The 26,501-nt window shown below is 36.6% G+C and overlaps 2 protein-coding genes across 14 annotated transcripts in view; one reads left to right on the top strand and one right to left on the bottom strand.

Annotated features, from left to right (window-relative positions):
• The window catches only part of LOC113049164 (nuclear receptor corepressor 1-like), a 98,779-nt gene that overhangs the window by 72,127 nt on the left and 151 nt on the right, over positions 1 to 26,501 (bottom strand). For 6 of the 13 annotated variants that reach the window (XM_026211260.1, XM_026211268.1, XM_026211257.1 and 3 more), the window contains exon 1: positions 3,696 to 3,979. The exons of 1 other annotated variant lie outside the window; for it this stretch is intronic. The gene's annotated coding sequence lies outside the window, so the exon portion shown is untranslated. Of the gene's footprint in view, positions 1 to 2,193; positions 2,230 to 3,695; positions 3,980 to 26,501 lie in introns of those variants that run through there. 6 more of the 13 variants (XM_026211272.1, XM_026211271.1, XM_026211265.1 and 3 more) reach the window with 3 other exon arrangements.
• LOC113049165 (N-acetylglucosaminyl-phosphatidylinositol de-N-acetylase-like) lies at positions 4,174 to 26,481 on the top strand. Its single transcript, XM_026211274.1, has 7 exons — positions 4,174 to 4,744; positions 5,006 to 5,105; positions 16,994 to 17,084; positions 20,498 to 20,565; positions 22,500 to 22,531; positions 24,383 to 24,516; positions 25,046 to 26,481. The coding sequence occupies exons 1-7, from the start codon at positions 4,411 to 4,413 to the stop codon at positions 25,172 to 25,174; spliced, it is 888 nt and encodes a 295-aa protein (XP_026067059.1). The 5' UTR covers positions 4,174 to 4,410; the 3' UTR covers positions 25,175 to 26,481.

The following is a 26,501-nucleotide window of genomic DNA, read 5'->3' on the forward strand; positions in this document are numbered from 1 at the left end:
GGGAAAATGCGTGTTTTCTAGAAATAGAACCGATGCCTATATTTCATATTGGAAGCGTTTTCAGGCAAAATATGTTTATATGTCATTTTGTACACAAATACATATTAATTCATGACATTTTGATGTTTGAAAGTCTATAGGCTGACATAAATTCAGATATAAATTTAATTTAATTTTAATATAATTAAAAAAAAATTTAAATGATTATCGATTTTCAAATATTGCACCTGTCAAACATAGCTTTTGACCGTTTGATTTAAGTAAAACTAGCACATCACATACACAGAACTGTAAAGGTACGTCAACCCATCAAAATAAAAGTCCAGTGTCCAGATATTTTATCCTACCCGTCAGATTTTCCTACCCGGGTTTACTGCGCATGCGCACATCAATATCGCATCAATATAATTAAGCAAAAACACATTTTATCCGATTACTCAATTAATCGATTGAATTTTTGGTAGAATACTCGGTTACTTAAATATACGATAGCTACAGCCCTAATTATAATAATTTAAAGAATGTACCAATCCGATTTATAGCTGACATTAGAGGCTTAATACTATAGAAAAGCACTAAAAGTTTTTCAGTTAGAGTGATAAGTTGTTTATTTACATAAAATAATATGGCATGCAGTTGCGTCAAACAATGGTATAAAGATAATTCAATGAAAATTGTGATTTTTGATTAATCATAATTAATAAATCGCAAATACAATTTTAAGGGAATAATCAACAATTATGCAGTCCTATGTCTTGTACAGATTTGGAGTCCTTGAACATCTCTACAAACCACACAAACCACAATAGCCTTCACAGGCACCGCTCTGCAACAACACAACCCACCAAGTGTAGCCCTGTCATCTGAACATGATAATTAGTTAACTGATAATCAGATCATTAAAACAACAACAAAAACAACTTTATCAACACGGATGAGTGAGAGGATATATAAAAGTCATAATAGGAATGAAACCCCTCCAAAACTCAGAGTCAACGTGGCAGCTTGCCTCTTGAGCATTTTCTGGTGCTTGCTTGCTCACTAGCATTACTGTGCCACGCTTGGCCACAGACACGGCAGCACAACAGTTACACGTCCTGTGTTCCACTCCACTGTCCCCCAGCCAGCACATTAACCAACGCTTATAAAACCAACTGCATTGAGAAATGGAAAAAAAACACAGGCCTGGCACTCTTTACAGGCACACTGTATCTCTCCTGATGGAAAGCCTAATTAAGCTGCAAGTGGCGACGCAAACAAAGCTGGGTTCTTCTGCAGGGTCATGATAGAGAGGGGCATTTTATAATCATCCAAACAGCATTGCTCTAGAAGTCATTTATGAACTTTTACACACTAAAGGCAAATCAACTAAGTCTGTCACCTTGAACAGAACAGTACAAAGTCTGGGCTGTACGTGTGAATGACAGCAACTTTTAGGTTTTTTTTTTATCCTATGCACGTTTACTGTGAACTTCTGCTTTAATGGCAGTCTAGCCTAATTAACACATTAACAATAAAAGTGTTGAAACCACGTTCAGGTGGTTTCTGCATGCTAATCGACATTTAGACATGCCAGAAGTTGACACTCACCAACAACAAAAGTTGTTCTCATGAGAGTACCTTTCACACTGTACTAACCAGACGATTGTGGATGATAAAGATGCATCTACGATCTGGTTTTGGAGAAATATCATAGAATGGTGCTATTCTATTAGCTGCAGTTCTGGCACCGCCGTATCAATCTACTGTACAACGTGAAAAAAACATTCTTCACATCAGTGTTAACTCAGCAGTAGTTACACTCATAGAACACTGCACTTATTCATAATCACAAGAGTACATGATTTGTATTAAAGCCTTGCAGGTTAAACATTTCATATGCATACTGTTCTGATGCGCTTTTCCAGTGCATACACCTGAAGCGCTCGCACACTAAAAGCCTGTCAAATAGAGCCTAATTACTGAACTAAGTTATGCATCGCATCTGATTGCGCTAATACTGTAAGGTTTACATATAAACACAGTTGCATATGTCTAAAGTGAAAGTAAACAACTGAAAGAAAAAAAAGTGTGTGTGCCTATATATTCGATGAGCGCAGCCCTTAAAGGGATAGTAAGATATGAAACATGCTGCCGCTTGTCATTAATGGGATAGTTCACCCAAAAATTATAATTCTCTCATTATTTACTCACACGTTGTCCCGAATCTGCAATTATTTCTTTATTGTCCTAAACAAAAAATAAGATATTTTGAGTAACCAAACAATTTTGACTTTAATATAACGTTCAACTGAAAAAAAAAAAAAGAATATCATTCAGGTTTAAAACAACACGAGAGTCAGTAAATTATGGTATACATATAAGACACTATGACAGGATTGACAGACAGATGACAGAATTTTCGTTTCTGGGTGAACTATTCTTTTCATGTACATAAAACAACAAAAAACAAAGAGAATAATCACTCACTGATCTTGACTGAAGGACTTTAATACAGTTTCTTTCATAAGAATCAATACACAATTGATGTATACATTGTTTAAAGTATATAGTTTCCCTTTTTATATTTTATACTCAATACTACTAAATGCACCTACTGTAAATGAAAAAGCAGTTTGTTTTATTATTATGTTTATTGGTAATGTGTATCTTTTTTCTTATTTTTGTTTAATAACAAAGATAAAATGATGACGAAGATTTTCATCTTAACTCATTTTGGCCTAAATATCTGCTATTAACTAAGGGAAATTAGTTTGGCTGTACTGCTCAGACAACTTCCAAAAAGTAAAACCAACATGACAAAGAATCAGATAAAATCTTGATATTTGTGCCATATCGCCAACCCCTACTGACCAGTCATGATGGGTTGGTGGTTGGAACTAAAATACTGGAAGGTACTTTCCAGTTAATATATGTGTCCTATAATGAACCCACTGTGAAAGCAAACAAATCTATCTCTTATACATTACGTTTGTATAGGGGTGCTAAACTTAAACAGGAAGAAGGGCAATATATGAATATTTAGATATATGTGTATAAACTTTTGACTAACTGATTATTTCTTTCAAGCATGACATGTGTAATCAGCGTCTGTGATCTTTAAGGTTGATAATTACAACATTACTCCCTAACAGACAACGGTCATTAGTTGTGAAACATATATAGGTGCACAAGTCCAAACTTTATGTGATTACCAGCCAGCAAAACTGACACATGCAGCAGGTTTTATATTCAGCATTCAATTATTCCACGTTTCAAGCTTGAAATTGCAGACTGTTTAGTTTTACATGCAAGAACAGGATACCACATGTATGAGAAGCCCCAGCTCATGTTTTATTTGAAAGAGCAGACTTCATTAGTGATGATTTTCTGTAAACTCCAGGCTGTGGTATAAACGCACATTAATGGCGTTAGCCAGGAAGCTACTGAAACTATTTAACCGGAAACCACATTCATAAAATAAATGCCTTGGCTAAACAGGAATGCAAATCAACTGCAAAACAGAGCATCTAAATTAATATTAAGTGTAGAATGAGACGGGAGAGAGTCTAAGGGAAAGCGCCGTTAGCTGAATGTTTCACCTTTGCTATCAAACCCGCGTCGCCATCTTGAGCATAAACGCTCAGCTCTTACTAGCCTGCGTGTAATTCACCATTAAGCACCCGAAATATATTGACATTAAAAAATACACTCACCTCATGTCCTCAGAGACACCCCAAATAAGCACTGAAAGGTGAGTCTGGGGGGTTCAAGCATGCGGTAATGTAATTCGTCGGCAGTGAGACTGCGCGAGCACTCACACACTTCAAACACAGGCGAGTTATTTGTCCTCACTGAGTCGTGGATATAAATTCAAGTCGCTTTCTGTATGATTCTGCGCCAGAAATTAATATGCATCACAAGTGTACAGGTTTCTTCTTGTTGAATGCCCGATGACTTGCATTTTGCGCAGCTCTGGTGCACCTGAGGTGACGAAGTGAAAGAGTTTTTCTCAAGCAAACAGGATGAAACGGTGTGACGTTCAAACTCTCCCCACAGGCGGCCTTCACCCCACCCAATCCTCTATCTCCGTATATTACTGTTATACAATAATTACAGGAAATATGTTTCATTAATAATAATAATCTTTTAGAAAATAATCAATTCCCTTATTAATAATTGTTTTACATACGCTTCCGCCTTTGAAATTATTCCGACCATGATGTTCGTTAAAGATAATTTAATAAATTATGTCATGCAATTGTGCCTTTTTTGGGACATCAACATTATATGCGGAATGTATTTTGGAAACAGAATTAATACAAAGTCTTCTACAATATTTTTCCCCCCTTGTAAACAATTCGCTCTGTCTGCAGGAACCATTGGTCAGGAAACGATGTTTCACACGGACTCTTTCATGGCGCGGTCGAGATGTTTGTTTTCATTACCATCATATTTGTCTTTGTGGCTTACACTATTTCCATTAAGTTTGTGTATTACAGATACAGTCAGTTATGGCCAGACTTACGGAATAAAATATCCACCCCTTTATACACCGTCGGAAACGCGAGTTTTTGTCCAACTCAAGAGAGGTCCAACGCGCTCTCACGGAACTCGGAGGAAGACGCGCTGCGCGTGACCGCCAGCGAGACTCGAGCTCTGTTCGTCACTGCACATCCAGATGATGAATGCATGTTCTTTGCACCTACAATCTTAAAACTTGTTGAATCACAAGCAGCTGTTTATCTGTTATGTTTGTCGACAGGTAGGTTCACTAGTCCCTAAATAAAACCATAACCTGAATCTTTTTTCAGTTGTAATGAAAATGATTGGTTATTTATATAAAAAGATATATATATTTTTTTACTTTGATCTTGCAATTATATGTTGTTTAATAATGCAATTTGTACAAATACTGTACTTTATGTTCTGAACGGATTAAATAAATAAATATTTTGCACTGTTCAACTATTTGGGATGCTTATAAAATAAAGAGAGATGCTTAAAATCTTAATGCAATGCTCAGGTAATTACAACAGTGAAGGACTACAGCGCAAAAGGGAACTGCTGGACAGCTGTGCAGTTCTAGGAATCCCAACTGAACATGTCACCATCATAGATGACAAGTAAGAGCAGCACACACAGGTTTCACGTTAAAATGTATAATCATGTCATCATTTACTCACCCATGTGTTGATCAAAACTGGGGGGGTTAATATTAACTGTCCCTAATATTATGTCTAAGCTATTTTTTTGTACCACAGAAGAAAGAAATGAATATGAAAGAAACAACATGAGGATGAGTTTTTTTTAAAATATAGAATATTTTACCATCTTCCTCAGAAATCATCTGAAGAACTTTTAAATTGGAAATCCAGATAATTAAGATTTTCATTAATTATCTTATGTTCAACAAGGTTGCATTTATCTGATCAAAAATACAGTAAAATAGATATATTGTGAAACATTGTTACAATAAAAAAGTTTTATATTTAGATTTTAGTTTTTTTTTCTAAAAGTAAAATAAATATATTTATTCTATAAGGATGCATGATTTTTTTTTAAAGTGATAAAATATTTATATTTCAAATAAATGCTGTTCTTCTGAAATAGATCAAAGATTCCTGACACAAATGCATAATGGTTTCTACAAAATATTAAGCTGCAACTTGTGTGTATAAATATTCATAAGTATGATGATGCAATGCCATTATGTGACAGATTCACATTTCTTTTTCCCCACAATACAATTGCTTCTAATAAATGAAATGAATATTTCCATTAAGATAATAAAAACAAAAAATCAGCTACTAACACTGACAATAAGCCCTACTCTATTCTTAGTGGGGGTGTTTCATTAGTCCTCCAAAAAGAAACATTCAGCTCCAGTGTGGCCTTCCCCCCAAGGCTTTAGCTGCAGTGAGGACACCCATTAAGTGTGTACCACGCTGGGTCTGGCCCCTCCTCTTCTCCCCTGGCTGCCCTGTGAGCAAACAGTGGCAGATCTACAAATGAAACACCTCCATTCTTGTCACAACAGAGGCACAGACAGCTCAAGCTGATGTATGGATGCTCGCTCTCTGTCACTAGAGGAAATAAAAGACCAGGCTGGGAGACTAAAGAGGGTAGTCCTCCACCCGCCTGAGAACTCGATGCTGATACGGCCTGAAAAAAAGAGTTTGGATTGTCCAAAATGGTCGATGTGATTCTACAATATTAGTTCGAAGATGTTATGAGCTCCTTCACATCTTAGTCACGGTTGAATTTTCAGTGTTTTCCTGAATCATCAGCTGTTTTTCTCATTCAGTATAATAACTGTCAGCTATATTACAGATTTCCAAAATACAGGCCGCCTGAAAAAGTTTTCCTGCTACCCACATATTCCATCATTGCTTAACTGTGCCACAGTCTGGCTGAGCTACAGATTGGCAGCAGTAGTCTTAAAGAAACACATAGCAGTAATATGTAATTTATGTGTAATATAAAGTTTGGGGCCAGAAAGATTCTTCAAGTTTTTTATTGGATTTCTATTTCATATAAATGCTGTTCTTTTGAATTTTATTCTTCAAAGGATGCTGGAAAAAATTTTAATCATAGTTTCCACAAAAATATTAAGGAGCACAACTTTTTTTTCAACATTGATTATAGTAATAAATGAGCATTAAATCAGCATAATGGAATGATTTCTGAAGGCTAACGAGACGCTGACTGGACTGATGGCTAAATTTATTAAAATAGAAAACAGTTGTCATAACATTTCACAATATTACTATTTTTACTGTACATAAACAAAGCGTTGGTGAACATAAGAGTCTTCTTTGAAAAACAAAACAATTCTCAAGGACCCCAAACTCTGAATGTGTGCAAGTCCTGAATGCCAGTTGTCCCATCCATGGTTCAGACATACACATACACAGGATAAAAGTGATCTTGACAACAAAAAAACAACAACAGTATTATCAGTGCTGTCATTTGCAACAAGGGACCTGGATAGATGAGTTTTGCGTGCATTCCCATTGAAAGTATCATGGTGATGTGTTCCTTACATCATGAGGTTAGTAAGGCAAATGCTTTTGTCCAAAGCAACCTACAGGTTATTTATTCCAAGGACAACCTATAGTTTTAAGTGCCTTGCTGAAAGCCACAATGTGAATGGGCTCAGAAGAAAACGGCAGACTTTTCTGTGGTGGTTTTAGGGGAAAATCTACAGACAAGAGTGAGTTAAAAGGAGCTGTGAGTACATTTTGCATCCTAATATTTAGGAAACACACAATGCGTTGAACGTATGGCAGATGTTCTAGTTCTGCTAAAATCTGTAGTTCTTTCTGTAGATGTCTTGACATACAGGGCCTGGCGATGGCTTGTTCGAAGCCCTGCTATGAGCTACTTCACCACCACCACACGTTTATATGTCTGTATTTTTGGTAACTGGCATTCGCCACCATTGGATGTTTTTATGTGACTCAGATGTTGTAATATCACCTGAAGTTCTGCCAGGCAATGTGCTGTCATTGCATTTATGCAAACCAGCTGTGTGTGAAGGAGAGATCATTTTAGACCTGATTAAAAACCGTTGTCTCTTCACAGCATACTTCTACTGCAGTTTCATTCATTTCATTTTTTTTTGTGCTGAATAAACTCAATCCCTTTTTATTCCCAAAGTCCCTAAATCCACATTTGGAAAAAAAGTGTAAGGAAGTAATCCTTCAGCTTTTCAGATACCACATGGATTTGGATTTTAGCTTGCAGCTGGACTGAAAAAGTAATTTTCTTAAATGTTTAGATGTTTTACTTGAAAACAGTGTTCTTTGATCTAACAAAGTTTAGTGTGGTTTATGCTGAAAATGTGGGAAAAAATTGCCAGTGGGTTCAGAAAAATTAACTTAATGGAACGGACTCTATGCACAATTTCTATTGGCTCCAACAGGACAAAACAATCTTGATATGATCCACCTTTACACTATTTACATATATATAGTGTTGTCAAATGATAAATCGCATCTAAACTAAAAGTTTTTGTTTACATAATATATTTATGAGTAGTGTGCATCAATACGAAAACATTTTATATTATATTAAAAAATATTCAATATATAAGCATACTTAAATCTATACATGTATGTGTATGTATTTACAGATATATAATAAATATTCACAGTACACACACATATATCATGTAAACACTTTTTTTATATTTTGGATGCGATTAATAGCGATTAATCGTTTGACAGCACTGATATATATATATATATATATATATATATATATATATATATATATATATATATATATATATAGTTTTATATGTTGTTATATATGTTTTATGTTTTAATATATTCCACAGAGGCTATATATATATATATGTTTATTTGTATTACAATATAACATAATTTGTTGCGATCAACAGTTATTAGAAATACAACAGAATGAGATTATTACATCCACAGCAGCTTCCTCTGGGGGAATACTATACTCTGGAAGCTTTGTTTTTTAATATCTTAGATTTGTTTGAGTTCCCTGAAAACAACTGAAAACAACACTTAATATCTTGCATCTAAAAAAAATACATTTTTTTCCTTCTACCTACACTCTAGTAAAAGTCCATCCCAGTCAAAATGTTCATTTAGAAATAGGTTTTATGGTTATTGTAAAAGATTTTTAAAAGTAGGACAGGATGATAATAAACTCCAGACAGTTTATACTCATAGTCTTTAGCTGGTCCAGATCCTCTGGAAATTATTGCAAGCTTCTTGATGAAATAGCATATGAAGGCATTTTACATGGGGGATTTTTTTTCATAAACTTTGCTTCAATGGGTTTTTGTTAAATGACATAAGCCAGAGTTTTCCTGTCCACCCAGGGAACGGCAAGCGAAAATATAATGCATGTGTCACAAATTCAAGTTCTCCCAAAAGAATTTGCAGAGTCATGGTAATGTGTTTTCCAGGCTGTTTTCCAAGTGCTGTGACTCACCCTGCCTCCAGCGCTTCCCTGCATGAATCTGTTCCTTCAGTAAAGTGCGCTCTAAGCTTCCTTCATGCCGTTCGTCTTATCGTGCTTAAAGGCTGCAGAGCCCAAGTGGTCCCAAACACCATCGACTGGCCGAAACCTTTCCACATTTAGAGATTGTTAGTTCTTGGAAGCATGGAAAAACTAAAGCATAATGGATTGACTAGCAGTCCCCTGAGTATGTGTGTGACTGATTGTTTCAGAGATTATACTTTTACTTGGACTGACATCTAAGCATTCTCAAATTTAAAGAGACAATATTTCCTGGCTTGCTGTATGATCGGACACTGAGATACGCCCTTGTTTTGACTGCTTTGGACATGGATGTCAAATTTACATCTATTTGGGTCATCAGCGCTAACATATGAAGTTACATGCAAAACCCTGTGTGTGTGTGTGTGTATACGAACCCTTTGTGTAACTGCAGGGTCAATGACCAGTCGTCTTGTTTTAGACTGCTCTAGTGGCGGTACGTGGAAGCAGGGTGTGTTCTGAGAAGCCTGGGAGAGTTTGTGTGTGTGTGTGTTGACTAGGTCATAAGTATCATGACACCCACCTGGAACTTTCATAATCAGCTGGCAAGACTCCCAATCCGCCTGTATCTCTCTCTCTCTCTCTCTCTCTCTCTCTCTCTCTCTCTCTCTCTCTTTCTCTATTGCTTGCCCCAGCTTTATTTTTTTAACCTAATATACACAGAGAATAAACATTGATCCTTTCTGACTCACTCTATCTTTTCATGGCTCACCTTTCCCACCATATCTCATTCTTCGTTAACCAGGAGCTGACACTGTAATCTTTCTGATCCTTTCCTCTAGTCATTCACAAGCACGTACACAAATACGCAAGGTTTAATCTTACCCAAAACCCAGATCATGAATGACAATAAGTACAGCACAGATCGCTTCACTCTTAAATACTCTGTTCGGGGTCATCCTAATCTGTTTTTCTATTTTATCTACAGTATGTTACAGAATTGGCTGGAGATTCCAACCAAAGCATAGTTAACTGACAACTGCAGGGAACTGATAATGCATAAATTTGAAAGATGAGCTTCTGGGTCTTGTGTTTGCATGGCATGACCTCAGCAGACTGTGGTAATCTCTAGCTTTCATGTGCACGTTTAAGCTTTTGTTTGTGTGTGTGTTTGAGCATCTGAGTCCAGGCAGGGTCATCTGGGCTCTGAGCTGGTTCAGGAAAGGTTGCTGTGTAGTGATCAGGATTGGTGTGCATGCAGTGATCCTATTCATTCCCTGCTGTTAGCAGCACTGGACGCTGTTGTACAGAGAGTTCTGAACACACACACATAAACACTCTAGCGAGTAGATGAAGGTTACATAAGTGCACGTAGTTAGAGTGACAAAGACTTGTGGACTTTAGTCTCAGTCTCAGACAGCATGACCACAGACTGCTCACTCACTCACTCACTCACTCACATACATTGTATGCAGAACTGGAAAAAACTGGTTGAAGCTCTTAGTTCATCAGTCCACCAGGAAACAAAGTTGTTTTTGCAAGGTGCTTGGTCTAGTCGCTGGATTTACAAAGTAACAAAGAGACATTCCATTTAAAATAATTCTTCCATTTAAAACAATTACTGTTCTTTTGGACATTTTATTCATCAAACTTGTCTACAAAAAATTAAGCAGTGCTTAATAATAATAAATGTTATAAATAAAGTCATAATATATATTTCTAAAGGATCAGGATACTCAAGACTGGATTAATGGAAACTGAAAATACACAGGAATAAATTACATATGAAAACAATATTGTGTTTTTAATACAGGTTTGGTCAATACTAGATATTTTTTGGCATATTTATTTGTTTATAACTATTTTAGCCTATTATTAGATTTGTTTTGTTTTCTAGTTATCTAGTGATAACAGGAACAGTTTCTTTCATCTCATAATGAACAGTTATCCATAATTAATTACATAACATTAATTTGACATTAACTAATCTGCTGATTTTTCTTTTAGACAAAATACAATTGATTTTCGTATCAGCTTATCATTATCAGCTAGAATTTTCTTTTCGGTGCATACCTACCCTTATGGTGAAGAAAACGCACAGGCTTGACATTGTACGTGTTGATCAGACAGCCTCTTCCTGTTTCCTGTGTTTTAGCCAGAATCAACTGCAAAGTGAATCAGACTTTATGCCAACTCTCAAAGGTCTGAAATGTGAGACTGTGTAGACCTCATGAACTTGTGGTTATCATCTCTAATTATATCTGCATAGACTTGTTTGCTGGCAATTTAAAGTTGTGTTTCTGATTCAGTGAATTGTAATGGCATGCACAGCATATGTGAGTGTGCGTGATATCCATTTCATTTTACACTCTGATTGTAAAGTTTGGTTGTAACTTAACTTGTGCCCTCTCAGAGTGTGTCCTTGTGGGCTCTGAGCTCCTTTGGTCTCTCCAGTGCACAGCTGCACTGACCGCCTACACTCTGACTGAGGCAATGCATCATGGGAGTGCTTTTGTGATAAGAGCACATCTGAACACGCTTCACTGAACTTGTACTTAGTCGACCCCCACACTCTTTTTCTCTCTTTTTCTGTATTATTCAGTGAGGCAGACAGATGTACTCTCCGTTTCTCTGAGCACAGACCACACAGTCCACCTGCCTGGCAGGGTGACATCAGGTTGGGTGCCTGTCCTCCTTTTACTTCCTCTGACAGATCTCTCTCTCTCTCTCTGTCTCTATCATGTGTTGAGAGCTTTCCGTGGGTGTTAGTTTAGTTTTTGTAAGATTATCCTGCATGTTTTCCTTTAACTTGGTGGACATAAGTATGGTTTCTCAACAAAGAGCTCTTGCATTTTTACAGATGCTGTCTTGAGGTTGGACTGTGTTTGACAGCAAATATTTGTTTCTAATTTGATTTCAAATCAAATGTAATAATTCAATAAATAAATGTTACTTTAAAGAATTGTACTACTAAAGAAAATTACTATTATTAATATGGTAGTATAGCAGTCAATTTCCAATAAATAGAAGAAAAAACATGCTTATGGTAATATGTTAATAAAATAACCATAATTCTTACAAAAAGTATACGACTAAAAGTTACAATGAATAGATATTAAGTAGCACTTTATTTTACAGTCCTGTTCCTCATGTACAAGCTATGTACTTATTATAGTAATTACAATAACTATGTAATAACTAGGTACTAACCCTGAACCTACCCCTAAACCTAACCCTACCCCATGTAGTTACATTGTGTTACCAGAACTTTCTTAGATAAATACACTGTAAGTACACTATAAGTACATGCTAGTACACGTACTGTAAAATAAAGTGCAACCGATATTAAAGAGATAGTACAAAATATAAAATTTATCATTTTATTACAAAGCTACAATAATCATTTTTGTTGCACAAAAAACTAAAATAATGACTTTATTCAACATTCTTTATGTTAAGATCAAAGTACAAGCATACGTCATGGTACTAGTTTTTACCAATCTCAAAAAATATTTTTTTTTCGCACAAGAAGTATTCTTGTAGCTTCGTAAAATTACGGTTGAACCACTGATGTCACATGGACTATTTTGTCACAAGTTCTTTGACCTTGAACATGGTAGGACCCTTGCTGTCTATGGAGGGTCTGAGAGATTTGTGTTGCTGAAGATGAATGAAGGTCTTACATGTTTGGTACAACATGAGTTGAATTTTGAGCAATTAATGACATAATTTTCATTTTTGAGTAAACTATCCCTTTAAGTCAGAATTATTATTAAGATAAAAAGTAAAAAAATAAAAATAAAATAAAAACCTGAGATAATAAGTGAAAGTTATGAAAAAAAAACTGATAACAGGCCATTGAATCACTGAATAATAATGCACACCTGAGGTGGTAATGCAGCCAAGAAGTGACTCTCAACAGTGTTCAGCAAATAATAGTTTAGCTGTAAGTTTAACTGATTCAAAAAAGTGACATTACCACAACCTTGCTAATGAGAAATGTCTTCGCTTTCAGGTCACAAACTATTTTATCGAAAAAGTTGATGTTGGGGCAGCAAGTTTCTGTGTCCTGTGTTCTTTATGTAATTATGATTTTTTTTTAACTAATTTTGACTGTTTGTCTCATATTATTACTTTGTCATAGTATGACTGTGTCATAACTATTACTTTTTATTTCATAATTTCATTTTTTATCTCATATAATTGGAACAGTTTTGAGTATCAGTGGCTTAATTATGACTTTGTTGTTGTACTTATTATTTACCAAAGCATGATTTATTTTATGCTGTGGAAATGGACTTCCATAAAATAGCTATAAAACAACCAACATATATTAATATTTGAATAAAATGAAAGTGCATAACTACTTTGAACTGTAGTGACGAGAAGAAAAGAATAGCATTCATTGCCCACCATGTTTAAGTATAAATTGATTCTGCAAGGAAATGAAACCGTGTGATTTATAGGCTGCAGGAAGAGGACAGAAAGTCGGGTCGGGTGGGTGTCGGGGCTGATGGCAGGTCAAGACCCTCAGAGAGATGAGCTCTGTTAACACAATTACCAAACAGCACTGCAAATGCACTGCCTGCCAAGAGCTTGTCATGGAAAACTTTGGGAACATTTGGGGTTTCTATGTCTCTTCCAAGGCAGAAACATGCTACTGATGTGTTCGCTACCATTTGTCTTGATTTTCTCTCCCTTCTTCTTTTCATCATAAAGCAATGTTCTCTGTATTATATCTTGGAAGCCACAGGGCTGTTTTGTGCCAAGTATTTGAGATTGTTATTCCATTTTAGTGTTCTAAATTTGGCTGAAATAAGCTGTTTGGCTGCCCCTGAAAATCTAAATGAATGGAGAATATAGCTTGAGCTTTCCAGCTTTCTGCACTAAAGAGCTACCGACTGATAAAAGTGCTTCTTAAACTCCATAAATCTGTGCAAATATGACTGCGAACCTGGGCTCATTTCAGTCAGAACTTGTTTGTGCCAGAAGGGTTAACTGACGTTCAGCAGTTCAGCGTTTCCCAGCATGCACTGGGGCCTGTAACGGAAAGGCAGCCAGGGCCCCATGTGACCAGACAAAACAAATGCTGCCAGACCCCCCATCCCCCCACCCCACCCTCTCTACACACACACACACACACACACACACACACCACCTCCTCAGTAGGCTAAAGTTCATCTGCTGCATTCAGATGCCTGCAAGCAATTACACATCCACATGCAGTGAGCGAGCAAGAGAGAGGAGGGAGGGAGGGAAAGGAGAGGTTACTATGGGGCATTTGACACTGTTGCTATAGCGGGGCCAACACTCTGCCTTGATCCATCCTGAAAAAGGTCAGATAGAGCATGTGTCTCTTTTTCTTTCTTTCTTTCTTTCTTTCTTTCTTTCTTTCTTTCTTTCTTTCTTTCTTTCTTTCTTTCTTTTATTGTTCTTCTCTCTTTCTTTCATTAGCAAGTCTAATGTGTGATTTTTGTTTTACTAGCTGCAAAAAATGGTCCAACTGGGCTGGCCATAACAATGGCTTAATCAGTGGTGTTTGGGACAGGACTATCTGTTTGCCTAAATTCACCCACAAGTTTGTCATCATCAACTTATCATCATGTTGTATTGATGCTGCATGACTGTCTTTTTTCCTTTGGACATTGAATGTGAAGTCTTGAACAGTATCCTGGCAGTTCCACAATAAAAAAGTGAAAGGGTCCAGGTTGTCAAGCTCAAAAATGCCAAAAAAACCCATTATAAAAGTACTGTAAAAATTGCCAATATCACTCATGTGCTACATTACATGTCTTTTGAGGTTATATGATATCTTTATTTAAAAACCAGACCACTGTGATAGACATGTGAGAGCCAAAGCAGTTTGACATCACTGATCAGAACGTCATCATTTTTTTGTTGAATGCGACCTATGCAGTCCATTGAGAGCTTCTGCTGAGGGAAACATTAGCAGTTAGTTAAGACTGGTCTATTCACACAAATGAAGACTTGATACTTTGTGATGCTTTGGGCTTTTCTGTAATTTGGAGCTTGAGGTAACCAGTTCTCATTCCCTTTTTAATTATGTGGGAAAAGAGCAGCTAAGATATTCTTCAGAAATTCACCTTTTGCATCCCACAAAGTAGAGAATGTAATGTTGTATGGATTTAGAACTGCTGACCTACAAGCTTAGAATTGTACTTTTGCTTCAGGTGTGCTGCAAAATATATCATAAGACATCAATTCATGACATTATTTGTATAAAATCAACCTTTTCTATAAATTGTGTAAGATAAGCACATAGAAAGTCGTCCTGGCATTCATATCTCTTTTACTTAATATCTACTCAGTCTCTTTGTACATGTCCATACTCTCATCTCCTCATATCCTAACTGCTACTGCACCCGTTATTTCCCAGTCAAAGCCTTTTCTATAGCCATCACATCACCTCACACGCACCCCACCTCACTCCTCCAGAGGCGACCCCATGACCCTGACCAGCATTTGATTTGTGTGCAGATCCATCACAAAAGAACAGAAACAACTGTCAAGCCCCATTGTGAGTATAGGAGAGGAGAGAGGGAGGTGGCCTCAATTCAATTCTCTATCTTTTTATCTGTCTCTGCCTCACTCTGACTTTCACTCCCCCTCTTCTCGTCTTACCCTGTGACCTTGAGCTGGGATTTTGCTGCTGGCTGTCTTTAACACATTCAGTGCCAATGGTATGCAATGCCAGCTCCACTCTCTCAGCCAATCACAGTCCACTGTACCCTGCCATGTCCAATATCTGACCACTGAATCCATGTAGATAGAGTCCTCTAGTGGTTTTGTTTGCCCTTCAGCCAGTCAGAATCCATGTTTAACCTTTATAGCTTCTTCTCTTGGTTTCTCTGACTCTGTTTCAAAAACATGATGTTAAGCTACTGACATGAAACAATAACATTAATACTGTAATAATATTACTGTATTTCTAATCAAATACTGTAGATGCAGTCTTAGAACTATATATTCTTCCTTAGAATTTGGCAAAAATGCTTTGACTTCGCCTTCACTTCTCAAATGCACCTACAATGACTAAAAATACTGTCTATGTAGGCAGCCTACTATGTTTTGGAGCTTGTGTCTCTTGTTCTTGACCTTCAGATGTTCTCTTTATCTTTCTGCTCTTCTAATATTTGATCTTTTATAAAGGTGTCTAGGAGTAAAATTAGCTAGAGAACAAAAAAAAAACATGCTCTTAACTGATTGTCTACAGTGGGCGGCGCTTCTTCTGACCCCAATACATTACACAGCAGCTATGTGGGGTGTTCAAGTGAAAGTCGTGTGTGTGAAAAAGAGGAAAAAAGAAAGAGATTGATGCATGGCTCTTGTTTTCCCTGAGCTGTAGTTACAGATGAATGAGAGGGAAAAGCCCAGGTGACCTTTGATCCCAGATTTGAGAGAGGACTGTGGGATGCTTTCCAGCTGAGCGGTAGTGAGACTGTGGCAGTAAATCAGACAGAGAGACTCTCGCTCACCAGTGCAGCCCTCAGGCCAAAACCTGCCCTTCCAGGACCTTGCTGTTTTGTTGCAGCTGTGTGTGTGTTGGCCATAAATGCTTTTTGCTCAGTCCAAATCAAACTTAGACGTAGGACATGGACAGAGCTGTATATACACACACCTGATCATTTGTCTTTAGTATTATATATAATGCTACTCATTAATTGTGCTTGTGAAGACAAAAGTCTGTTTCCACACAGATGGAAAAATTGATGTGCATTGATAGAGAGAGCCTGTTTCTCAGTAAAAAGATAGTAATTGTGACTTTCTCCCAAAGTGGCTTTATTTATTTTTTTGCAGTGTCATTTTATATCTCGCAATTGCACATGAAACTGTATTTTTCACTTCATTGCACAATAACTTTTTTACTTTTTACTTTACAGCAGAAACAGAAATGTAAAGTGCACACAAGTTGCCTACATGTCTCAGTTTTTCTTTTTCTGTGTAATAAAAGTGTGTGAAATCTCCATATAATGCTTTTGTGTTTTCCCCTCCTCTCCTTTTGTTCATGCAGAGAGCTTCCAGATGACCCCACGGTCCAGTGGAGCACTGCACTGATCTCCTCTCTGATCCTCAAACACATCCGAAACTACAGCATAAGCGTGGTAGGAAAGTTCTAGAATGTTGATAACAACCTTACCCAGAAGACTGATGAGTATGTGTACAATTTAACATGACAGTGGTGAAGTTGAGAGCACTGAGAGGCCTTGGATCTGTGAAAAAGCAGAGTGCACTAAAAGATTCTGAAGAAACAGGAAACAAGTGTGTGCTTTTTTTGTAGAACGTTCCCAAAGGATTTCTAAAATGTTTGTTTTGGTTATTATTAATAATGAATTGAGAAAGAATCAGTACTTAGACAGAAAACATGGTTGCAGATGGACTTTAGCACGCGGCGAAAGATGAATATATAATCAATGAACATTTTTAGACCTTTCTAAATAGTGTTAAAGCAATAAGCCCCAAGAAGCCGTGGTTTTCAGTGAATTTATAACAGCTGAGGGGCATTGCTAGAAACTGCTTAGCTGTTATAAATTCACTGTAAACCACGGCTTCCCAGGGCTATAGGTTTCACAGAATAAAACAGAGCAAATAAAGTGTATAAATAGAAATAAAAACAGTATTCTTTCACCAAACAATGTTCCTCAGAAACCGTTGTGGTTCCAACAAAGTGGTTGCAGATCAACACACAAGTAAACAAAGGTGTATGTTTGTAGTGTCATTTACAACAGTTTCGAATGTGGCTCAACCAATCAGAATCAAGGACCGGAACTATCTATTTTATAATAAGGTTTTTAGTTAAGCATAAAAAACTGAAACAAAAATTCTTAGCCTTAAAATCTATTGTTTCTGTTTATAAAAAAATATTTAAAAAATTAGCCTTGTCATAACTATAGTTGAAATATCTTAGCCTCTATGGTGGGGGGCTTGAAAAATATGTTGGACAATGAGTCAAAGAGGTTGAGAACCACTGATCTGAGCGTTTGCTGCAGAGATTTCCATAGACTCCAGCTTTTCACTGTGCTTACTTTCCTATCTGATAGTCTTTCTCATGAGGTTGCTTTGAGTGAGACTGTATCAGTAAGATTAATACACTCAGGCCGACTTTTCATTGGCCCCCTGAATTTAGCCCTAATTACACATGCTGTAATATCCCATAATACCGCTGAACTCGGCTGAAGCAGACACATGCGGTTCCCCAGGGTCACTGCTGGCAAGCTAATGCACAGATATCTATCAGCCAGCACTAAGGACTTCCAGAAAAGATCCCCAAAAAATACATGAACAAATATTTTCCCTCTTGCACCTCCTCTCTCTTTCTCATGTGTACTGTTAAGAGTTTTCTTTCTCCTTCCCTCTCCCTCGTTCTCAGCCTGCATGCCATGAAATTCCCAAAGAACGCCAAGACTAGCATAAACAAGCCTGTAAACAAGACACTGTTCTTGCAGCATGACTTGGTTTACCTCCATCGACTATGATCCATAAGTGTTAATGCAAACACCAACTGATATCCTTCCTGCCAGACTTCCAGCTACACCAACACACCAGTCTGCCTTTAAACCGCACCTCGCTAATACAGGCTGAATCCAGTGGATCTGCACACGGTTCTGCTGCACCCTTAATTTCATGTTTGATTTAAGCCGGAGAGGCTGTGGGGATGGAAATACTGATGTTGTGCTATAACATTACACTCCAATTTGACTATGGTTTTCAGATGTGTGGGAAAAGAGTGGTGGCCATCTTGTGCGCTTTACCACTCTCTCACAACGAGCAGAAGATTGTAGGTAGGGCTCTATTACACAAATAGCCTCCTCTGAATTAAACAGATGTGCATTACTGCTGTTTGCACCAGATTTTGATTCTGATTCAAACTAAGTCTTTGACTCCTTATGCTTACATTAAAATGTATATGTATGTGCACACACGTTTACCTCATTCTTCTACTGCAAATGTCAGTAAGTGTGCTTGCATGCACTTGATTGGACTGAAGCAGTGATTTATCACTTTAAAGTGTTATGTGAACGCCTTCATCTGAATGAAACCGTACCAGTCCGATTTTTGTTTACATGAAATCAAACTAACAGACACAGATAACGGAATTGTAGCTTGGTTTCGTCCAGCATGTACACGTTATTAAAACTAGGATTGGCCATCATCCGAAAGACAGATTTTATCTTTTAATTATTACAGATTGGTGGTTTAATTTCACTGTAGCTCGATTATTACCATGTATGTAAACATATTTATATTCGGTCTCTCTGCTGTTCACAGCATTTGGATTTTTCCTCCCTCTTGTTCAAGCCAATAGTCTCTTCTGAAAGCTGACTCACTCGCCTTGTTGTGTTTGGCAACAATCTACTTACCTGCCACAATCTATTATTTTGTCAACCATATTTTCCTCCACCCTTGGCACTCTCAAGCTATGTGCAGCAGCCGCTTGGAAAGCACCCATTCCCAAAGACAGAATCCCTCGTCTGGTGACACAGCAGACGATACACAGATAGAAGTGTTTCCACACAGTTCTGGCAACAACTCCCACCAAGTCCACTGCTGAATCTTCAAATTACTGTTTTTCTTTGGCTTGTGTGTCATCTTATTTTCAAGTTCTTTTCTTTTGCTTGTTTTTTCATCTTGTGTTCACCTTTTCACCCACGTTCTTCAGTGGGAAGAAAGAATGCAGATGGGAAAAAAGCTTTCAAGTCGGGGTGGGTGATATGGCAAAAGGTTTTTTTATTTTTATTTTTTCAATATATATAACAAAAATTTCATATAAATAAAGAATGGCAGACATTTAGGCCAAAGTGAGCGAATATTAAAATATTTCCATTATTTTATCTTTGTTATTAAAAAAAGTAAAGTTTTATAAACAAACGCATATACTGTAATATACCATTAAAACAAACAGTGCTTTATTTTTAATTGAATGATCAAATATAAATATAAAAACACCATATACAGGTCACTGTATAAATTATACATTGATTCTTATTAGAATAATATTGTGAAATAATTTCCAGTCAAAACATCTGATTTCTATTTAAATATATTTAAAACGTAACCAATTCCTATGTTCACAAAGCTGAATTTGCAGTAGCCATTACTCCAGTCTTCATTGTCACATAATTTTTCAGAAATAATTTTAATATACAGATTTAATGCTCAAGAAGCATCTATTAATATTATCAGTTTTAAAAAAGTTGTGCTACATAATATTTTTGTTGAAACCTTATTTGTTTTGATGAAAATGACAAATATTTAAAAGAACCACATTTATTTGAAATAGAAATCTTTTGTAAAGTTACAAATGCATTTACTGTCACTTTTTTTTTTTTTGGTATGCATCCTTACTGAACAAAAGTATTAATTTCTTTCGAAAAAATAAAGCAATAAACTCTTACTCACCCAAACTGTAGTGTGGGTTAAAGTATTGTTCATTGTTAGATCATGATACTTTGTTCATTAACAAATATAAACAAATTATTTGATTTATCTTTCTCTGTTTTATGTCGTGTTTCCGCAGGTACTGACATTTGATGGCAGCGGTGTGAGTGGACATGCAAATCATATTGCCATCTACGTGACCCTCAGGTAACCTTATGCTGATGTCATAATGCAAGAATTAACTCCACAACAACAGGATGTGAGAAGGACTTGCATGTTACAAAAAAAAAAAAAGTTGTAACATTCTAAAAATAAAGCTAGTTAAAAAAGCTTTAGCAAGAACAGACTTTCTGACATTACATCAGCTGTATGATGTGTACATATTGTTAGAGTTTCAAAAAGGAAACAACCTAATATTGCTTATTTAACATGACCTAGGTTCTTTTTATTAGAGGTGAGTTAAACCAAGTATATTAGGATCCAAATGAAATGGCAAAGAGCTGATATTGCCCGCATACCCTGCTGAACAGAATAGCATCTCAGCTAGTTATTTTAGCCTCATCAGCACAATGTTTTTGTCAAACAGCTTTACCATCGAGATTTGGCTGATAAACGGCAAGACTGTATTAGCCCACAAGTTAAGCTATTACCAAACCAGATATACCCAACATAAACCAGCCAGGACCAGCATAGACATAGATACTGGTCTCACAGTAGGATGGTGTGAAGATAGTTCATGTTAAACATAAACCATAAACATAAAAATGTCCAGGCTCCTTAATACACACTTATATTTGGCATCATGTAGAGCAGTGAAGTTGAATGCAAATGCACATTCTAAATAAAAAATGACATACGATTAATTTGGATCTCTTATTTTTGTAGAAATTGTGAGGGGTTTATACAACTATAGTTGACAAAAGGGGTGTGCGAACATATGCACTCAGCTGTTTCTAGGTATAATTCCATTTCTACAAATAATTGCTCACATTACACACATTCCAGCAGAGCAGCAAAACACTGAATCACTTCAGCAGGAGAGGGAATCCAAACCTTTGGTCTCGGATCAGACAATTTGTTGTTTAAGTGTTTGCAACAATTCAGTGTGAAGCCGGACTCTGCCCCATACCTTCATGCTGTATGAATCTCAATCCTTTCTTCTGCGCTAGGGTATCAAAGCTTAAATCATTAATACGGGTGATAAAGGCATCTAGACAACAGGAGATAAAGCTTTCTGCTGGTGTGAGGCAATGACTTGCATGAAGCTTTGCAGTAAAGCAGCCAGAACAAACAACGTTCAGTTGTTGAGCAATGTTTGGTTTTAAGAAACAGAGCCAATCTTTTCGGACATCTGTCTCTTCTGGGCTGTTGTAGATGAATTTATTTGTCTGTGTGAGAAGGAGAGCGAGAGGAAGCAGTGGTGAAGTTGGCGCTGGGACTGGGTCATCTCGGGCTGAGCTCTGGGCCAACACAGGTGGTGAGACTGGGAGAGCCAGGCCATGACAGACAGTTCCAGGAACTGCATATGGATTTAGAGCTCACTCTAATCTGAGAAAAACCCAGACCTCAGGAAGTGTGTGTGTCCTTAAAACAAACACACACACACACACACACACAGAATAATGGGAGCAAGAGAGACTCTTCAGTTTCGGTATTCAGAAATCTTAATGCTTTAGCATTCCAAGACATTTTGGACAATGCTTCGCTTTGTGGGAAGGCCCCTGTCTGTTCCACCATGAATGTGACCCAGGTCCATAAACACATGGATGGATGAGTTTGGTGTGGAAGAATTTGACTGGCCAAGACAGTGCCCTGACCTTAACCCCATCAGACAGCTTTTATATATATATATATATATATATATATATATATAGTAAATCTAAATCCACAAAATGCTTACAAATGCTTGTCAGTGCTGCAAGACACAACACACACACACATATATATATATATATATATATATATATATATATATATATATATATAAATCATTTTCTGAAGTATTTACATTTTGTATGGTCTGTTTATCAGGTTAATTTATTTTCTCATAAAGAATTTGTTTTTAGAGTATATGCACTTATGAGTTTGGTGTGTTACTTTTATCATATTTGGGTGATTCTCCTTCATGTCTTTGGGAACAGGCATCTAGCTTCTGCTGGACGACTACCTGAAGGTGAGTCTCGTTTTAACTATTGTTTTAATGATTAATTATTGGTAGAGTAAGTAAGAATAGACCGTCTCCTTCGAATCTTGCTGGTATTGTTTTCTGGGCAAAGTACTCCACCCACTGGTCACTTGATTAAGTGCACTCTAGAAAACACTTCCGGTATACTTCCTGACCATTTTCCCAGAACAGACCTCTGAACTAGACCAACCCTCTCTTACTTCCGAGCAAGGAAATGTCTGAGGTCACAGTTCTTCTGTGTCTCCATTGTGTCTAAAAGCAAAGAATGATGAAGCTAAAACATCTGATAGATTAGAGCAGGAGCAGAAGCAGATGCGAATGAAACGGTCAGTTCATGACTCAGACCACTAGGGGTCGATATGCTCTCACACAAAGAAGTCTCTTATGCTCAGTGGTCTAAATATTTATTGAACACTGTTCTTTCTGACTCATTCCTAATTTGACATGCCACATTTAAAAATCGTATTTGACACATTAAATTCCCAGCTGAATTTCTTTCTCAGAGTCAGTCCAGCCATAATAAGGACAGGTTAGTCCTGTTGATCCGGTGTTTTCCATCTGGTAGATAGATGCTATTTTACATAACATATACTCTACACCATAACATAAACACCATATACGCCCTAGTGTTTCTTTAATCAGCCAGATATACTTTCTGATGACCCTATCATTAACTGTCAGTATTAAGTCAGATCCACCACCCCACCATCATTAATCCAGGAACATAAAGCCTCAGAAGCATATTTTTGTCCCGATCTATCAACTGAATAGTCAACAACAGCATTGAAATAAGCACCTATTGCTAGTTTGAAGTCAAAGAGAACTTTCTATATGAACACAACTGTTATTCTGCCTTTGCGATCTGCCCAAGTATCCAACAACTTAGACATAGGATTGCCACACCTTTCGATTTGTTTAAAGCTGACGAGCAAGCAACTACCTGGAAAAAGCGATTAACCATGCGATTTGAATCCCTTTTTTAACAGATAAGTCTCTTGTAGGAAGGCTATATTAATTATTTGTTTCTGCAAAAAGTCCAAAACAGCAACTCGTTTCACTGGGTTATTCAGGCCCCTTGCATTGAGGCTGAGAATATTCAACTTGGCACCATCAATCATTTAAAAAGTAATAGCAAGGTAAACTATGCAGTAAACAATAAAAACAAACCTTCCATAGGGGAAAAAGATGACGAGGAAATGGGAACTTCTCTGGTTCAGGCTTTGAAAACCTGTTCAAAATCCCAGCTTAAATCAAAAACTTCATTTCATAATAATAATGGTTTACACGTGAAATCTCTCCCATTCCTTTTGGCAAACACCCATCATTGAATGACAATTAAAAAAACTGCAATATTCTTTGATTAATAGAAAGCTCAGACAGCATTTATTTAAAGAGGAATCTTTTGTAACATTATAAATGTCTTCACTGTCACTTTTGGTCAGTTTAACAAATACTTACTGAATAAAAGTATGAATTTCTTTAAAAAAATAAAATAAAATTGTTTAAAGAGTCCCTACAAAATTTAATTTAAAAAGAAGAAACAAACATATGAGATGCAGGTCAACCTATTAGTATTTTTTTCTTAATCATTGTATTACTGTATATTTTTCCAATTTTATTTCATAAAGCTCCTTGGTAGTATGCACAACCTCATAGTCACAGCACTGCTTATCGTGAAAACAGTCTTTATGAAATAATTAAATCATAATATATAAATCATTATAATAAGAAATGGCTGCAAAAGCCATAAAATTGTCCAATTCATTGATGAAAGATGTGGAAACCCTGCATTAAGTTGTAATTTAATTTTTTTTTCTATCTGTCTGTCTTTCCCCACAGGTTGTCAGATCTTGTCTCTTCACTCCATCAGCTTACTCAGAAAGTACGTGTCAGTCCTAGAGCTGCCGGTCAGCTGGCTCCTCCCCTCTGATTTCTGCTGCATCATTGGTTGGAAAGAGTATAAACGTGCCAAGGTGCGTCATCATTCATGTTTAAACAAAGAGCTTAAGGTCTGATTATACTTAATGACCCCTGAACTAAATCAAGACACCCTGAATCAGTTATGATCAGTTATGACTTCCAAACATTACAATAATTCAGCTGTTCTCAGGTGAATACCCAAATACATCCCAAAATTATGAATATAGAGCATTCATAACTTGCGTGCATAACTGAAAAGCTCCTTCTCAAAAAACAGTGACTGTATTGCTGATCAACACATTGGTACTTTGAACCATTACTGTGAACATTAACTAACCTTCTGAAAGGTTCCTGTCTGACCTGCCGAAGCCTGAACTGGCTCTACCAGTCAGAAGATAGCATGTTCAGTTTGTCATCTTGAGTCAGGTCATCCACTTAATTTCATTAAGTTGTATTAATATAAGTAATGTATAAGTCATATTGAAAAAAGATAAAAGTCCTCAGAGTTAGCTACTCAAAAACTGCATGTCATTGCTCTTGTGTTACAGTCTGTTCATTTGTTCTCTCCTCTTCCTTCCTCAGAAAGCCATGCTCTGTCATCGCTCTCAGCTGCTGTGGTTCCGCCGGCTCTACATACTTTTCTCACGCTACATGCTTGTAAACACTTTCCAAACCATCACCGTGGAAACAAAGAATGTGAAGATTTATTAGCTAAGATTGTCTTGGGCACCGTTCCTGTCCTGAAGTTATGCACTGATTTTATGCACTGAAATAAAGGTTTACTTCATGTTTCTTAACTTAATTCCAAATAAGATGTCATTAAATTACTGTACAGTGAAAGCATATATCATTGGTTCAGTCAGTATATCCAAACTGCATACACTAAAGGAGAACTGCTGCCATAAAGAACCTTAGAGAATGTTATACTAAACAATACAAAGTTCTGAAAGCCGGATTTCTGGGGAGGTGTAGGTTTTGGGGAGTTAAGCGCTTTAGTAGAGTTAGTTAAATCCAAAACACAGATTGTGCTGTTGAGTATGCAGGGGATGAAGGACAAAATGTGATTCTGTGTATTGTTTACCTTTTCTGTTACCGTTGTTATTGGACTTTGTTGTTTCTGTCGTTATTGGATTTATTAAAGTAGAGTTCCAAGTAAAGCACTGTTCCAAATGGATCAATAAGTAATGTACCAAATCTTATGATTCAGTACGGTTTCAAAACTGACTTGTATTTCTGATTTTTCTTTGAGCGAAGTCTGAAACTCTGTTAGTATATGTTCTGTGATGACTTCAAACTTATGCCACTGTAGAGCAATGCAATACTTTTGTTTAATATAAATTTGATAAAGAGAAAAAAAAGACTGATTTTTTTTAATAAATACATTATTTTTACTTTAAACCTGACACCCTCAATACAAACAGACATTAACACAATACAAACATATATCATATATCAACAATCTTCATTAATCTTCAACAAATATCTATATTGTCCAAATAAACACCAATTTGCATTTGCCCTGAAGAAGGTCTCGGAGGCCGAAACCTGTTGGCATGTTTTTAATGGATAGCCGAGTTTAAATAAAGGCTTTTTAACTTCTATTCCTTGTGAGTGCCTCAGAACTGCTGTTTATTTGGAAAACATTTGGGATCTCCTAGCTGAAGAGCGCCAGAGGAATAAATCTCTCAATACCCAAGTAGCACTCCCACTAACTCATTTGTGGAAATATCTATATTACTATTATTTCCATTCAGTTTTGCTAACTTTTTGTCCTGTGATATGCAAGTTGGTACATTTCTTAAAGGAAGAAATATATAATTTAGGAGGAGTTGATGTGTTCATTCTAGACTAAAATAAGCTATTTCAGAAAGTCTGTGTATACCGGTGCTGTGTATACAAGATGTTTCATGAATATTTTTCCTCCAATTTCTCAGAAAATAAATATTGTAAATGTTTATATCTGTTAAAGGTTGATTCATGGTGTCACTGATATATCAATAAAACTGCCTTGAGAAGTAGTAGTGTACAATTTAGTCTT

This window comes from Carassius auratus, chromosome 30, assembly GCF_003368295.1.
Source record: "Carassius auratus strain Wakin chromosome 30, ASM336829v1, whole genome shotgun sequence".
Classification (NCBI taxonomy): Eukaryota; Metazoa; Chordata; class Actinopteri; order Cypriniformes; family Cyprinidae; genus Carassius; species Carassius auratus.